The sequence below is a fragment of the Ziziphus jujuba genome, chromosome 1, assembly GCF_031755915.1.
Source record: "Ziziphus jujuba cultivar Dongzao chromosome 1, ASM3175591v1".
NCBI classification, from domain to species: Eukaryota; Viridiplantae; Streptophyta; class Magnoliopsida; order Rosales; family Rhamnaceae; genus Ziziphus; species Ziziphus jujuba.
The window spans coordinates 11,499,390-11,516,466 of NC_083379.1; the positions used below are offsets into that span (position 1 = coordinate 11,499,390).

At 33.5% G+C, this 17,077-nt stretch overlaps 3 protein-coding genes and 1 long non-coding RNA gene across 4 annotated transcripts; 2 read left to right on the forward strand and 2 right to left on the reverse strand.

Moving 5' to 3' along the window:
* The first annotated feature begins 3,838 nt into the window (after window positions 1–3,838).
* Window positions 3,839–5,122, forward strand: LOC107417671 (heavy metal-associated isoprenylated plant protein 47-like). The gene is made up of 3 exons (XM_048467343.2): window positions 3,839–4,026; window positions 4,243–4,321; window positions 4,528–5,122. The coding sequence occupies exons 1-3, from the start codon at window positions 4,021–4,023 to the stop codon at window positions 4,854–4,856; spliced, it is 414 nt and encodes a 137-aa protein (XP_048323300.1). The 5' UTR covers window positions 3,839–4,020; the 3' UTR covers window positions 4,857–5,122.
* Window positions 5,123–6,067: 945 nt separating this feature from the next.
* LOC125419070 (uncharacterized) lies at window positions 6,068–10,353 on the reverse strand. Its single transcript, XR_007238093.2, has 3 exons — window positions 9,830–10,353; window positions 7,010–7,102; window positions 6,068–6,348 (listed from the first exon to the last, which is right to left on the reverse strand). It is a non-coding gene; the product is annotated as an uncharacterized LOC125419070 (long non-coding RNA).
* A 297-nt stretch (window positions 10,354–10,650) lies between these two features.
* Window positions 10,651–13,603, forward strand: LOC107404933 (BTB/POZ domain-containing protein At1g55760). The gene is made up of 4 exons (XM_048463178.2): window positions 10,651–11,292; window positions 11,807–11,952; window positions 12,309–12,427; window positions 12,690–13,603. The coding sequence occupies exons 1-4, from the start codon at window positions 11,177–11,179 to the stop codon at window positions 13,290–13,292; spliced, it is 984 nt and encodes a 327-aa protein (XP_048319135.2). The 5' UTR covers window positions 10,651–11,176; the 3' UTR covers window positions 13,293–13,603.
* A 2,367-nt stretch (window positions 13,604–15,970) lies between these two features.
* LOC132804923 (uncharacterized) lies at window positions 15,971–16,408 on the reverse strand. Its single transcript, XM_060819323.1, has one exon. It carries the CDS (start codon window positions 16,406–16,408, stop codon window positions 15,971–15,973), a length of 438 nt encoding a protein of 145 aa, XP_060675306.1.
* Between the last annotated feature and the right edge of the window lie 669 nt (window positions 16,409–17,077).

Genomic DNA, 17,077 nt, shown 5'->3' on the forward strand with positions numbered 1-17,077 from the left:
TTCACACGGAAGCTTAATGGGTTGTTTTTGGGTTAACTAAATTTTACACGAACACGACACAACACATTACAAACATGGTTTAACACGACAAGTTGCCAAGCCTACATGCACATCACATGTTTTTCTCTACACGCTCTAACATGTCATCATTAAAACTTAATCACATGACTAGCACAAGACTTCATTAAAACAAAGTCACATGACTAGCACATGATTTTCTTTGCACTTCATTTTGGCCAATAAGACATGGAACGTCAACATTTTAAAATCATGAATAATAGGTGACATGTTTGACTTAGTTCAAGTACGGTGAGCCTTCTTGCTATTCAAAGTGATCCCCAAAGTTCTAAAAATTAGATAAATTAACTTTAATCTCATTTTGAGTTCACTTGCATAAGTACACAAAAATATATATAATAACCATAAATGTTTGAAATTTCTACAAATAATCAAGCTATAGAGGACTCAATATGTAAGTTAAAATTCACTTATCACTTGGAAACTCCTGAATGGTTTTCATGAATTTGCTCATTACAGAACCATTCAAAGTTCGTTGAATAATTAGGTTGTGTTCCAGCAAAGATAAGATTATGATAAAGATAGAAAGATTGGAATTTCTACAAAAATATGGCAGAGTAGCACAAGCAGTTTGGGATCAAGATAGTTCAGGAGCTGCCGGAACTTCCAATAGTACTCCACAACAGACCTGGACACATAATATTGTTGAAGAGGAGGAGATGGTGGGCTTAAAGAGGCATCAAGAAGACATTATGAAGCAGTTGGTAAACACAGACGTTATGAACCACGCAACCATTCTTGTGGCTGGTCATGGTGGATCAGGTAAGACCTTGCTTGTGAAGAACATTTATCGGAATAAACAAGTTAGAGAAAAGTTTGACTGCCACGCTTGGGTCCATGTTTCGCCTTCATAGAATGTGAACTCGTTTTGAAGATGCTTAAACAATTTTGTCCAGGAAAAAGTGAACAATATATGTCTTTGGATCAAGGAGTAGCTATGATTGAAGAAAAGTTGCGTAGTTACTTGGAGGACAAAAAGTATCTGGTTGGTTTAGATGACGTTTGGAGTAAACAAGGCAGTTTTATACCTTTAGACAATGTCTTACCAATAAATAACAATGGCAGTAGAATTGTTGTCACTGCTCGGAAAAATGAAGTAGCCAACGCAGACTATACTCATGAATTGCATGGGTTAAGCCAGGAAGAAGCCTGGGATCTGTTGTGCAAGAAGGCTTATCCAAACAGATCATAAACAGATGTTAACGGTTGCCTCTTGTTATTGCTCAAGTTGGTAGTTTGCTATCACACAAGCAGAAAGTTCAAACCGAGTGGGATGAATTTTACCAAAGATTTGATTATGAGATCGGAGCTGAATCCGATCTTCCAATTATTGAATGAATTCTACTGCCAACTTTTGAGGATCTTCCAGATAATCTTAAGAGCTGTTTCTTGTACTTGAGCCTTTTTCCAAAGGGTTACCTCATCAACGTGGGAGGCTAATTCGTTCGTGGATAGCCGAGGGATTTTTGGAAGAAGAACTAGGAAAAACGAGGTGCATTTCGGAGCTTCAAAATCTAGTGAAGGTTGGTCTGCAGGGGTCAAAATATAATGCCAATTTGAAGCCAGCTGAGGCATTTGAAGCTTTGCCAAGTCTAATGGAGCTGGAAATGGTTGACTACTACACCGGGGAAGAATTGGAGTTCAAAGCTGGTAGGTTTAAGAGCCTAAAGACATTGCATATTGAAGAATTTGATGAGCTAAGTGAGGTGGTGGTGGAGAATTATGCAATTCCAAATCTTGAAAATTTAACCATTTGTAAATGTAACAAGTTGAAGTCAGTTCCTCTTGGCGTTTTTGATCGAAAACCAGTAGAATTTCTTGTATTTGATATGAATGAGGAATTTTTTTCTAATCTCCAAAGCGAAAATAAAGCCAAGAATTCTCACAAGCAGGACTTGGAACCAGGGATTGGAAGCAGCCTATGCTATTATACTGGTGCACAATCCTTTTCCAAACTGGAACATTACAAGTTAATAGCACTCAAAATTTTCAAATTTCTTTAATTTCTTCTTTTTTTATTTGATGTTTTTATATATATATATATATTCCTCCTAGTCAATTATACATAGTTATTTTTAGTTAGAATTTGTGAAGACTGATCAGTAACTAAAAACATAAAGAATTAATAATTCATGGTTGTTTTATTTTTATTTGTCCCATGTGATCAGAGAAGGAGCGGTATTCTCTGATCACATATATGGTCTAATATATTGTGGCAAAAGAATATGATGAACATGAATCGGGAGGTCCTTTATTTGAAGAGTGGCATGGCCTTTCTCATGAGCACACCAGTCAATCATTACCACCAAAATCAATTGCAATCATTTTTGTGGAACGGATTAATTATTTTGTTTCATCTACTTTTTGTTGTAAATTACTTTTTATGTATTGAGAGATAAAGATGGCATTGTTAATTTTTTTGGAAGAACCATGAAGTGCATATTTGATGATTGTGTGAAGTTAAACGTATGAATGTTTTAATTTGCAGCGTCAATAATAAGCTTTGAATTTGCAGCGTCAATAATAAGCTTTGAAATATTCAATATACTCTGTAAAAGTCTGTTTCTGGTTTGGTCAGTTCCTACTTTTTTTCCTAAAAATTTTCTTTTTGCCGTATAATAGGGTCATGGATCACTGTTTTCAATGACATATATATATATATATATATATATTAACCACGGTAAAGCCACGTGGTGGTTGGTTGTTGAATGAGATGAGATGAAATGAAATATTGGTAAAACCACTTGGTGGTTGGTTGTTGAATGAGATGAGATTAAATGAAATATTGGTAAAACAATATATATATATATATATATATTACCCCATGTTACTAACTAAAAATACAATTCAAATCGAGTACATTTTTAGTGCTAAAGAAAGCAGAACAAAATTATGTTTTGCAGGACTTTTCTTTGTTCCATTAATTAATAAATTTGTTTGAAAAATAATAATCTTGAAACTACATAGAAAAGAATAGGCCTTTTCATGATAAAATTTACTTCTTTTTTTTTTTTTTTTTCAAACAATGATTCTAGTTTGAATCCTCTCATCTTTAATATAAAATTTAAACTGTTAGAGTCGGTGACCTGAATTCTTGTTGACCCAATCCAAAAAGCTCGCGGTACGACTCGTTTGATGAAATTTATTTTGAGAGAAAAAAAAATAGGCTTTGTGGTGGTAGCAAAAATTGAGGGTTGATAGGCCCGAGACCGTAGTCCACTACTGAGCCCGACGGGGGTGCGGGGGCAGTATCCCCGCGATATGGACCTTTCCAATTTTTTAGTTTATTCCATCCGTACAATATATATATATATATTTTTTTATTTTTTTTTATTTTTTTTTTTGGGGTTTTTTTTCGGTTGTAATTTTTAAGGGTTTTAATCACTCTATTTTGCTCACCTTTTGTACCAATCTTCATTAATAAAAACTTGCCTCTCTTTGTCCGTGATTTTTTCCCGTCAAGGATTTTTCACATAAATCTGTGTGTTCTATTTTATTCTTCTATTGCTATTGTTTTATTTTATTTTTCATAACATAAACAAAACAAAATTTTTTTTATTTGTTTATGAATATACAAATTGCACTTGAATTTCTTCGTTGTTTCACATAAAGCGTGTCGAAATAATGCAACGTGTTCAAAGGGAAAGCACGAGTAATGGGCTGATCGCTATTGATATATTTGCTTTCATATACCTCCATATATAAGTACAGACAGAACATATATACACCACTTGCTAGGTATGTATATTTATACATAAAGGCATCGCATTTTTTTTAAAAGCGCTTTTGCATGACCTCCAGCTCGAGGCAACATCTCTAGATGAGGCTATAAATATACAATCTCTTTCTCAACAAATAAATAGCCACATATTTTCGTATAGATATATACATATATATATATATATATATATATTTGCTCACTTCTCTGTCCGTCTGTCAAAAATGAAGGTAAATCCATTTTCCTTTCTTGCTACCCAAATCATCATCTCATGCAGACATGCGCATATATATATATATATATATATATATATAGATATATATATATATATATATATATTGTTATAAAACCGTAAAAGATTACATGTAATTTCAAAATTGTATATGTAATATAGTTAAAATTAAAACGATATGCATATTGATGTTGAATATGTATATATACTGTAGCAAAAGGTCGTTATGAAGGTCCAAATGTGGTCCGATAAATGTAGAACCAAGGCCTTGAAGACTGCTGCAGTTGCACCAGGTATGCATTACAATTAGATTATTAATTATAATTGATTTCCAACTCATTTCTCAATCAGCTATTTTTTTTTTTTCTTTTTTTAATTTCATTCGTAAAGATTGCTAGCTAGAGTTATTGTTAAGTTTCTAGTAAATTAATAAAATATTAATTAATTCGACAAAATTGTTAAATGCATATATATATATATATAATATTAATGCAAGCAGGTGTGATATCGGTGAAGATAGATGGAGAAAGCAAAGATAAGGTGGTGGTGACTGGAGATGGAGTTGATGCAATTTGCTTGACCACATCCTTAAGAAAGAAGGTAGGCCATGCCATTCTAGAGAGTGTTGAAGAAATCAAAGAAGAAAAGAAGGAAGAGAAAAAAGATGATAAAAAGATTTGTTATCCATACTTTCCTCCAGCTGCATACTGTGAACTAGAAGATGAAGACTGCAAAGCTAAAAAGATTTGTTATCCATACTTTCCTCCAGCTGCTTACTGTGAACTCTTTGATCCAAACCCAAACCCAAATGCTTGCCCCTTCATGTGAAGATTAAGTTTGATCAATCGTCAAAATCACCAACCAATATTTTGATGGCTTTTTTTTTTTTTGGTTGGTGTGTGTTCCTTTAATTTGTTGCTTATCTTGTTTTTGATTTTTTTCTCAAGCTTGTAGTCAATGAAAAAATATCAGCCATCAAAACAATAAATATATAGTTCTACTCAAAGTCGAATCTGAGATTTTAGGGCCATAGTCCCTCAAATGGGAAAAAACTAGAAATGTGAGAGATAATAATTTGTTATGTGCAAGTTATATATGGTCATTTAACCAACAATTATAGCCTTATTACAAGGAATAAAAAAAAATTATGGTTGTTGATTTTTTTGGAAAATTATACAGCATTTAAAGATATTAATTCCTACCTAGCTAGGAATAAAAATGAATAATAAAAGTAATTGTTTTCAAATATATATATATATATATATATATATTAATACTTACCTTTTTAAGGATTTAAATAAGATCTCAACTTTTGGAAAAAAAAAAAATCATCAACTCTTTTCATTTTTAAAAACTATTTAACATATTAAAAAATAAAAATAAAAATGACAGAACCTAGAAGCAAATTTTTAATATTCCAAAGTGCACTGCTCCCACCTCTTACAGGAAGGTAGGGTCCACGTCCACCTGATTGTGATTGTGAGAGGTGGCAGCAATATTCACGGCGCAGTCAAATTTTTTCTTGTCTTAGGTGGATGCCTTAGGCAATTGCCTGCCTACATAGGCAACTCTCGTCAAACCAACCCTGGTTCTGGTCCTCAAGACCCATAACAATTCTACAAGTTTTAATTGAACTACGTCTCTTTGGTTATAAAAATACCATATAATAATATTTAAAAAGTCATCATTATTCCTTTTTAGCTTCAAGTTATTCACACCTTTGCGATTGAAGTGTACTGTGTAACTACTTAATGAAAAAACAAAAATTAAATAAATAAAGGATGGGAAATTTTTTTTAATTAGGTCATATATACTTCAAAAGGTACATATGTATACGAAATTTATCAACTTAATCTTGATCAATTAATTAGGTGATTATCACGATAAGAAATGGAGTTGTGAATTATTACAATCAAAAGGGTTGCTTTAAATGGAATAAAATTTTATAATTTAGCAAGACCTATGTCAATGCTACATATAATCAATGTGTAAAAATCGTCGTACTCGTACATATAAAAACATATAATTTGGGACAAGATTGAAGACCACGTCAGGCAGTTATATGGACCTTGTCATTATTAGAAACGTGTCGTAGACGATGGAATTTGATTAGTCATACATACATACATGAACCATAAAATCTATTATCTAATAATTCAGGCTTCAATCAATTCCTCCAATATAAAAGCCAAATTCCTGCTCTAAAAGTTGGCTTCAAAAGTCTGTGTCACTTGTCCCCCCGTTTTTGCTCCGAGTCTTGGTCTCTGGTCCTCCATTTTTGCTCCAAGTCTTGGTCTTTCCCTTGCTATTAACTACTATCCTGCATGCAAACTTCCAACCATTCACAAATATTTCTTTGTTTACTTTTTTAATATCTTTAAATAAAAGTGATATGAACAGAAATAAAAAATGAAAAAAAATGGGACGCAAGACAAGATCCCTTTCCATGATTTTAGGGAAGTAAAGTCCAAGTCCAATCCCCAAAAAAAAAAATGCATACATAGATTAAGTGACATAGACTATGGATTCAACTCTCAATTTATGAATAGAGAGAAAGCAACCCAAAAATGAATAAGATGGTTGGCCCATCTCTTATACAAAACATTTATTTACATTGATCCAGTCCAATGTACGAGGCCTCATATCCAAATAAGCCCATTAAGAACATATTCAATGAATATACATGCATCATAAATCATCTATTCAGCTCGTTGAAACATTTAGGGTCCTATTATTACATGTATGTAATTCTTCTAACTTTTTCTCCTATTATTGATTAGAAAAGGATGAAGTTTCTTTTCAAAAAGCAGAAAAAAAAAAAAAGGAAAAAGAAAAATAGTCATAGGTGGTTGGTTTATTACAGATAATAAACTACAATAAGGGAAATTAAATGGGCAATTAGGCAATATGGTAATATTGAGAAGCTGTTTGTTTTATCTACCAAAAAAACAAAAAAGAAGAAGAAGAAGTTGAATGTTTACAAGTTGACCAGTAGTTCCAGTGCTGCCAATTTGTGAGTGGATGTAATTATGTCTATAGTCAAAATCATAATCCAGCTGGTGAACAAGTTGGACCTGCAAACAATTAAAGTGTGAAAATTCTTTTACCAAGGAAAAAAAAAAAAGTGTGAAAATTCATGAACCCAGTGCTACAAATGCATGAACCATATTCTGCATGTGTTTACATTCTGTTTGCCATCTCTGATTCTTCTTAGAAATTATATCTTAACAATATATACATATATCTAGAAAACTCAGGTAGTTCATCAAAGAAACCAATAGAAAGTTCAGGTAACAAATTAATTAATAACATGTTAATTAGATAATCTTTGGAATACTTGGAATTTTTTTTTATTTATTTATTTTTTATCACTACAACAAATCCTATTCTAAAAAAGTAGAAATGAGTGTAAAGCAACAATTGAGCCAACCCTTCTTGTCTTTCTTATAAATATCTTAGAAATTATAATTCAATGTTAAATTGTTAGGGCCTTAATAGTGGAAAATGCTTGCTTCAAACAAAGAATACATCCGAGATTTCAATTCCAAGTTCTCATATTTTTTCATACAAAAAAAAAAAAACAAAAACAAAAAACGTTATTAGTCCATGCCTATTGGTGATTTGTTTGGTAAATATGCGAAGGTTAGGTGGCTTATCCAGTGATCACCATGACGAATCTCATGGATTATTACCAGTCATCACTGGCTACCTTATTATATATTATATAAAATTTATTTAAAAAAAAAATGGAAAATGTTGCTAAAAAGCGAAGGCGTGAACGATGGCAAAGATGAAGAGTAGAAAACTTTGTAAATTGAGGAAAGAGTGCCACTTGTACTCCTCTATGACATCCCAATTTTTTTAGGTGAAACGGTATGACATCCCATATCACATACAATTACAGCTACCATTCCAATTGGTTTACAAAAATTTTCAAGGTGCACAACTTTGACATGCAAGTTGATCAGTAATCCCCCATGCCCCACTTGTCGTTATCACTGTTATTTTGTAATGGAACGTCTCTTTCATCACTCACTTTTCTAAATTGGTTCTCTGAATTCTATAACATCTTGTACACATGCAATAGTACCCAAGTGGTAAACTCTAGATTATGATATTCTCTAGGACCTCTTTTAGATTTTTGGTCATATTGTATAGAATTTTGAGTCCAAGACAAATTAGTAACTCTCACTGTTATTTATATACAAAACATGGTATTTGTGTCTATTATACAATTCAATCTATAATATAAGACATCCAGATTTTTATAATTTCTTCTTAACGAAATACTTGAAGTTCAGTATTTAATTATTTGTTGATATCAAATTTTTAGTTTCCCATTTTGTTAACCAAAACATATGATCAATTTTGTAACCTTCATTATATATAACTAAAACCATCAATTACTACAAATTGATTTCCTTGTTATGACATTATAAAAAAGTGCACAACACTACTAATTTTTCAAGAATTAAGTCATAAAAACATCAGCTCTAATAATTGTAAAATTTGTGTCAAAGTCAGAGCGTTTTATAACTTCATAAATTAAATCTTTGATATCTATCATTTTTAATAAAAAGAATTAAAATGCTCCTCATTTGATTTCCCAATAATTTATTCGGATGGGCATCATACATATATATATATATATATATAGGACAGATATATACCCTTACAATGTAGATAGGTCACTAAAAGCACCTTGATCATCAATCTATGCCCATATTAATGTTTCCTTACAACTGTCCATCCTAAACCTCGGTCCCCAATCCAAACTTAAAGAGCTGGGCCCAAACAAACAGCCAAAAATCTTCCATGGAAGGGAAGGTGTCCTTAGCAATTTCAATCCCACATCCCCCAAGTACCTCCCTACACAGACAAAAAGTGTGTTGCTTAATGCTTTATTACCACAAAAATTGGAAAAATCCACAAGTGGGACACACTTTTAAGCCTGCCCGTATATGTATGGCTGTGATCATATGTGGGCCATCCACCCCGGCAAGATGAAATGTCATTATTGGTGGAAAGATGGAAATGAGAGGTTACTTGCAATTTCGGGGATGCTTGAAAGGATTCTGGTTACTATGTCCCACTTTCCCAGGTACTTTTCTTGTTGATTTCTATTCCTCCCTAATTAAAATAATTTTTTAATTACTTTTTTCTTTTTCTTTCATTAATAATTTTTTTCTAAGGGAGAATTCAACGGAAGGAAACAAATGAGAACCCCAAGATTCCACTGCACCCCTTCTCAATCGGACAATTTCCTTTCTCTTTTCCTCTCTCTCTCTCTTTCTATCTCTTTCTACATAATTTGTTCTCTATAATAATCAATGAATATATAAATTAATCTTTTATTATTTTATTGGGGTTGATTATGGAACACATTAAGTGGATACATGGGCCACCATTAGATTTAATCGTAGGGTCACTAGATCTTCTTTCACGAAGATGATCCTAACTACCAATGAAAATTAATGAAGAGTTTTGATAAATGATGGTGCATCGTACCCAATACCCATTAATCTAATTACTATTAATTTTTTAGTCATCAAAAATCTTATATTCACTTTTATTATAATTTTTAAAAATATTATTTGTCACGCTGATAAATAATTACTAATAACATTTATATGTTTAAATTGTTGCTAATAAATAATTATTTTAAAATTTTAAAATAAAAAAATAATAAATAGCATGATTTTAGACTGCAGTTTACATGGCCTTTTCCCTTTTCTTTTTTGGGATGATGCATTTACTGGCACGCCTTCATTGTTGTTACTGAGAAGTCAGGAGAATTTTACCTCAACAATAGCAAACACTCCTCTTTCTTCATTATTATTTGGCCTCCTTAAACATCAACCCTGGAAAATATGTCAAAGAAGCTTATAAATCGAACCAAAACAAGCACATCAATAAGTTTCATCGGTATGATAAGGATGAAAGACCATATTCTAATGTCATGGAGAAGTAATTTCATATGGTTCGCCAATCAAATCCTAGTGTAATTATCGGACCCATTTATAATGTTTATCAACTATGATAAGAATATTTTAGTATTTTTATTTCCTAATTAGGGACATGTATCATCACCGTGTTCCTATAAGCTTTTCAACCATTAATTAATAGTTCTCACATTTCTTCCATAAAATTAAGATTATAAGATTGCATTCATCATGATGACTGAGATTTTTCTTCCCGACATCCCCTACCCTCCTGTTTTTGGTTCTTTCTTTTGGGTCAAAATACCTCACAACTCGAAAAGGTAGCTAGCTCCAATGGTATAGCTTAGCACTAGCGGCCAAGCAAAACCCAAGTGGGTTATTCCTTTCTAAAAGGACTTAAAAAATCTTAAAATAACTTGATGATCCAGTAAAGGAATTAAACGTAGAGCATAATTTTTTTTTTTTTTGGTGAATAAATTTAGAGTATAATCAGTGATTTATAAAAGGAATAGATACTTTGCTTCGAAGCATAAAAATTAAGCCCAAAAAAAAAATTATTTTCCCTTTTCAAGTATACGAACAACATGTATACAAACCCAAAAGGACCATGACACAGATAAATGTGAAAAAATAAAGACCCAATAAATAATCTCCACGAACCCCTCCATGTTTCAAACTGCCTCTCCTGAAGTGCAGTGGAAGCCAACAAACCAAAACCAAACCACCCCCTGTCAAGACCCACGCTCCCTTCCTCTTTCCCTCACTCTCTCCATCCCCTGCCAGAAAGAAACTTCACTATCAATGGCGTAAAGCAACACCAAAGAGCCATTTGCCCTCGCGTGCCCGAAACCATTTGAAAAGAGTGTTTTTGCGACCAACCCAGATGAGATTAAGGGGAAATAATTAAAACCCAGAATTAAAAATTCAATATTTTTTTTTTCTTGGAATTTATTAACTGTACTGGTGGATTTTTTTTACTGAAAAAAAAAAAAGAAAAAAAAAAAGCAGAGATATAGAAACAGAGAGAGTGTGTGTGTGAGAGAAAGAGAGAGAGAGAGACAGAGAGAGTGTGTGATATGCTTATGAAGAGTGGGGATTGTGTTGGGGATTATTGCCAACCTGGGAAAGCCCGGAGAGTTCTTGTTGGAGGGATTCTTCGATTGTATCCATGAAATTACTGTGGCTTTGGCTTTCTCTGCTGATAGGATGAGCGATGCTTACAGAGTTGAGACGACGTCGCGCCTCGCCCAATGGAGGATCGACAATTTGGCTTCCTGCACTTACCGCAAATCCGATCCCTTCAAGATCGGCAAGTGGAACTGGTAAACGGATTTCTTTTTTTTTTTTTTAAATTCTTTTTTTTTTTAATTTTCCAAGATATATGGAGTTTTTGATGTTTTATCTAGAAAAAAAAAAAAAAATCATGCAGAGGATTATATTAGGATTGCCCTTTTTAATGTTTTTGATCGTTATTGTCTGGCCCATTACATGGGACGATGAAAAAGGCGGAAGCTTTTTAATTTGTTTGGTGGGTGAGAAAATTGAGGGACAGGAAGGGGATAAAAATATGCTCTGTTTAGTACTGTTGCAAGTTCTATCCTTTATGTTTCTGTGTTAGGAAACCATTCAAATTTAGCTTATTATTAGGATTACCCTTTAATGTTTTGATCATTCATAAAAGATGAAAAGGTTTAGAGCTTTTTAACGTTTTGTCTGGTGGGTGAGAAAATTGAGGGACAGGAAGGGGATAAAAATATGCTCTTTTCACTTCTACTGTAGCAAGTTTTATCCTTTTATATATGGGTTGGAATGAACTCTGATTTCTTTGTGTTGAAGGCATTTATCTGTAGAGAAGAACAGAGTATTGTTTGTTAAACTGTACCCAGAGATATCAAACTTAACAAGGGACAATCCACCAATTGCATCTTTCATTATTCGAGTGGTCTCTTCGGTGGGTGATCGCAAGGCTTTGACTCATTCAGGTATTCAAAAATTCATGTTTTGTTTTCTGTGAATCTAATACATGTAATGATTGGAAGTATCCAAAAGCTAATTATGGTTTCAATGACAACACCTGGTTGATTCTCGGTACTACCGATGATTTTATGTTCTTTCACTAATGATGATATTCTGTTGTGACGCTAAGGACAATCAAAGATTTCTGTGCTCAAAGAAAAATTCTTGTGTTGGTTTATTATTGTTTATGCATTAGAGTTTTCCTGGAAAAGTGGAAGAGAAACTCAATTATCTGCTGTCTGTTTTCTTTAATAATGTGTGGTTAGTCTTTTAGTTCATTAGCACAGTTGGTTGACTCAGTTTTCGTTTACATTCCATGCAGAAATAACAGACAAACAGCTTAAGAATAACGACGATTTTGTTTGGGCAATTGAGGTTCCTTTAACTGGAAAGTTTATCATTGACGTTGAATTCTTGGACTTGAAGACCATATCGCCTGACGTAAGGATATGCTTTTTTGCTCATTTAATTCTTCCAATCTATTTTATTGATTGATAGGGATGATTTCCATAAGAAGCAAGCTAAATTTAGCTATTCTCTCGGTTATCTCTTTCATAAAAGACAGATGCTTAGTGATGGCTATAAACATTCAACATGTTACATTGGCCAGATTATTAGAAAACAGTTACTCAAGACCTTGTAAGAAGAGTGTTGGTTTTACCATACCTAAGTTAACAATGACAATTTGTGATCAAATACGCAGGGTGGAGAACCTTGTTCCATCTGGGCTGACGGATTTACCCAAAAACGGTCAAATGCAACGGCTCTTACATCCCTTGGCCGAATGTTGACAGAAGGCATCCACACAGACATCATAATTAACGTTGCTGATGGAAGCATTGGAGCTCACCGTGCTGTTCTTGCTGCAAGATCACCTGTATTCCGCAGCATGTTTTCACATGACCTCAAAGAAAAAGAACTGTCCACAATAAACATCTCCGACATGTCAATAGAATCTTGTCAGGCTTTTCTCAATTACATTTACGGAAATATCCAACATGATGAATTTCTGGCTCACAGGCTAGATCTTCTACGTGCAGCTGATAAGTACGATATAGCTGACCTGAAAGAGGCTTGTCATGAGAGTCTTCTTGAAGATATTGATGCAAAGAACGTCCTTGATAGACTCCAAAATGCATCTCTTTATCAATTGCCAAAGCTGAAGACCAGTTGCATGCGGTATCTGGTGAAGTTCGGAAAGATATTTGACATCTGTGATGATTTCAATGCATTCTTGCTATGTGCAGAAAGGGAGTTGATAACAGAAATCTTCCATGAAGTTCTCGGTGCCTGGAAAGGTTTCTGAAACTCTGCCTATTTAAAATTTAAAGAAGAAACGAAGAAAGCATAAGTATGTTAAGTCTATTGTTTATCAAGTCCATGAAGATGGATTCTTAGAAGAATTTAGTTTGCAGTATTTGTTGTCATGAAGATGATTCTTTTGTGCAGATTGAATTTGTTCAGGCTTCATGTACGTGTATATAATATATTAATGTATTGGTTTTTTATGACATAGATCTTAAACTATTGTTACATAAACACATTGTTGAATGCAAAACTGGATTGTAAAAAATTTGATCCAATTTGTTTCTGATTATAAGATGATTTTATTTGATACTTTCTACAGTCATTCTATTAAGTACCGATTCTGAATATGCATGATGCAAACATGGAAAAGTATCTGGATTAGTTTTAAAATTATACTTTATCATATACCAAACTCTCACCAAACAAAAAGTTGAAGCTGAGTTATATATATAACAATCAACTTCCAATATCTCGTACTGCTTTCTTATTCTAGCAGTATGGTAATCTTAATGCAAGTATCCTTTTAACTTTTCCCTTAATTTTACTTTGTGGAGCAAAATAAAAACAAAAAAATAATAATAAAAAAAAAAAGGTTCAACTTCATTTTGATATTGACAGATTAATTTAATGTATGAACCAGTAGTGTAATAAGAAAGGGGGATATTTTTGGTCTAGTTTTGAGGTTTAAGCAACAAATACCAGCAAACAATTTGGTCTACTGACAAATATGAACAATTAAAATTTGAAGTTTTTACTGACAATCACAAAGCTGCTATACTATTTTCAGTTTAAAATCCTCTGCCACTTGACACTTCACAAAAATCCGAAATAAACATGAAACTAGATAAGAGCCAAGAAAATAAATAAATAAAGATGTTAATCATGTGAAGTAAAATGTTTTGCTGACAAAAGCAAACGGACTGCACCTAATCAAAGAAAATACTCCAGTTTGAAGACTCCATTTAATTTTGTCAAAAAAGATAATTGTCTTTTTCTTGGTCATTCTGTCTATATATATATATATATATATATATTTTCACTAGTTACAAAACTAGGTCAAATTGTTTCAATTAACTTCTATAGAAATCAGTGCAAAAAGTCCCACCTGCCCTGCTATTTTTTATCACTTGCAGAGGTAGCTAGACAGAAAACACACTAAATTATACGAGGAAAAGAAAATAAAATTAAAAAAAGCGCTTGGGACAAAAGATGGTGTATTGAAGGCTTGGTTTACACCATGATAATCCAAGAATAGGTTTCCCTATTAGAAGAATTAAAATTCATTATTCAAAATAAAATCCACAGCAACCGCATTCTCTAATCCTACATTCCTGTTACATATCCAGTTATTCAATATCCAAAAAAATAATTGACTGATAACCCATGTCTAAAAGATGACAAAGAAATAAGAAATAAATAAATAAATAAAAAGAGGTAGAGGAATTTCCTCTTATTATAAAGAAGTAAATATCAAGGTCAAATAGCTTAAAATCCATCAGGAGGAGAACAACCAAAGGAATATGATGCAGAACAAGAACTGTGCAAAGCAGATGTGTATTAAAGACTGTTACTCACCTTGAATAACAAGTATCTGGGGATCGTTGTTTCTTCTTCCTTTTGTATTTTATGATATTGGCTGAGAGACAGAACCCAGTAAAGGGTTTGTTTAAGTCATGGATTCCAAATGCATGAAAGCACAGCTACGGAAGCTTTGAAGTTCATTGACTACATCAAAACCTGAAGAGAACTTTATAGAGAAAGTGGGGTTGTTGTAATAACTTGTAAGGATATGGAGGGAATATTATTAGGATCTTTTTTGTTTTCCTTCTGATCCTTATTTTGTGATCAACACAGGCTTGGGCTTTTGGAATTTGTTCTTATCACTAAAACTTCTTCTCTAGTAAACCCATTTTCATACACAGAGGAGTTCACAGAGTTCATCTAAGTCATGCAGCCCAGTTGCTGGTGGTCCTCCTCAAATAATTTAAGTGGTCAATTCAAATTAAAAAAATAAAAATAAATCTGGTGTACCACAAAATGATTTTAAATAAATAAATTAAAAATAATAAAATAATAAAATAAAAAAACTTTTTCGTTGAGGAAGCTTTTTTAGTGTCCCGCGCTGAGTTATTTATTTTCTTTCTAATTCTACCGTTTAACAGCTAGAAACGAAAAAAAAATGAAGAGTTGGAAGCCGAAAACTATGGGCTTCCGAATATGGTGAATTCATATAAAGCTAAAAACAGAATCCAGACTAATCAAGTTACTGTTATGGAATTTACTAAAAGAGGTGATCATACTTCACATGTAATACGCCAAAACCCCTTAATTATGTGTCAAATATATAGAAATAGTATTGAATTTTTCAAGTTTCTAATTTTTTACATTATTTGTATTACGCCAAGCCAAAAATAAAAAAATAAAAAAATTGGTTAACATGCATTTTATTCATGTAAAATTAATGCAAAGATCTTCTCGGTGGATGTCCCAAAATGTACTTTTTGGTACGGTTTTTGAGGACGAGTCATGAGTCATGACCAAATTCAAAACCTTCCACAATATTGCTGCTGTTTATTTATTTTATGTATTTTTGATAAACTTTTTTTTTTTTTTTGGCTGAAAGTCAAGGTTTTATAACCAAAAGGGTCCCAGTGGGAAGCAAACGTTACACGTAGCTTACACAAAAGAGGTGGCTTCACCGCCACGCTCCTGGGAAACAAAATAAGAAAACATCGAAGGAAAGAAACTAGCAGAGAAAGTGCCAGAAATGTAATTCCTAATGCACCAATTACAAACAAAATGCGCCAGGAAATTAGACTGCCTAGGAGCCCAGTTAAAGACCACAGACTGGAATAAGCCTTGCATCAAGAGAATATCGTTCAAGATTCCTTCTGCTGACCAGTGCGTGAGCTGCAAGTTTGAACTATTTAAGCTAGAGATGATGTTTTTTGCATCAGATTCACATACGAGATTGGTCCAACCTTCCTCTGAGGCTAAGATCAGACCTTGAAGAATTCCATAAGCCTCAGCAAGTTCAGGAATATCACATTGAAAAGAAACCGCCCTGATTTTCAAGACTTCACCAAGATGATCCCTTGCAACCACCCCAATCATACTTGTTCCATCTCTAATCGTTGCATCTGTGTTAATTTTAATAAAATGGGGGGGGGGGGGGGGGGGGGGGGGGGGGGGGGTCTATGCCACATTTGTCGTCTAGGGGGAGGCATGGGAGTTGTACATTTGGAGGCTGCATATTTTGCTTCTTGGAACCTAACTTTAAGCAGGTCCATGGTGCTTACAAGAGAGAATAGTTTATTCTCGAAAATAATACTATTCTGATCTTCCAGAGCTGGTCCAAAACGATGACTGCCAACAGAAAGAAATCTTCTTTGTCAACAAAGTGAACTGGGAGAGCATCGGTAGGGTTGGCAATGAGGATCAGTTTCTCTTCAAGAGAGTTAGCCTCAAAAGTGTCCCATTTAATGTTCCAGGGGGTGGCGAACCAGACTGCTTTGGCTACTTGGCAGTGAAAAAATATGTGACAGTCAGTTTCTAAGCACCCACAGCCATGAATGCAGTCCTTAGCAGCAGTTTGAATATTGCGATCCAGCAGATTCGAAGCGGTTGGCAAGCTCTTATTTGCTAGTCTCCACATAAAAAATTTAAGTCGTTCATGAAGCTTGGAGGACCAAAGATGTTTCCACCAGGGAGACTCAGGGATGTTCTTCTCAAACTCTAGCTTATAGGCTGACTTAACAGAGAAACAACCGTTGGAGTTTCCGA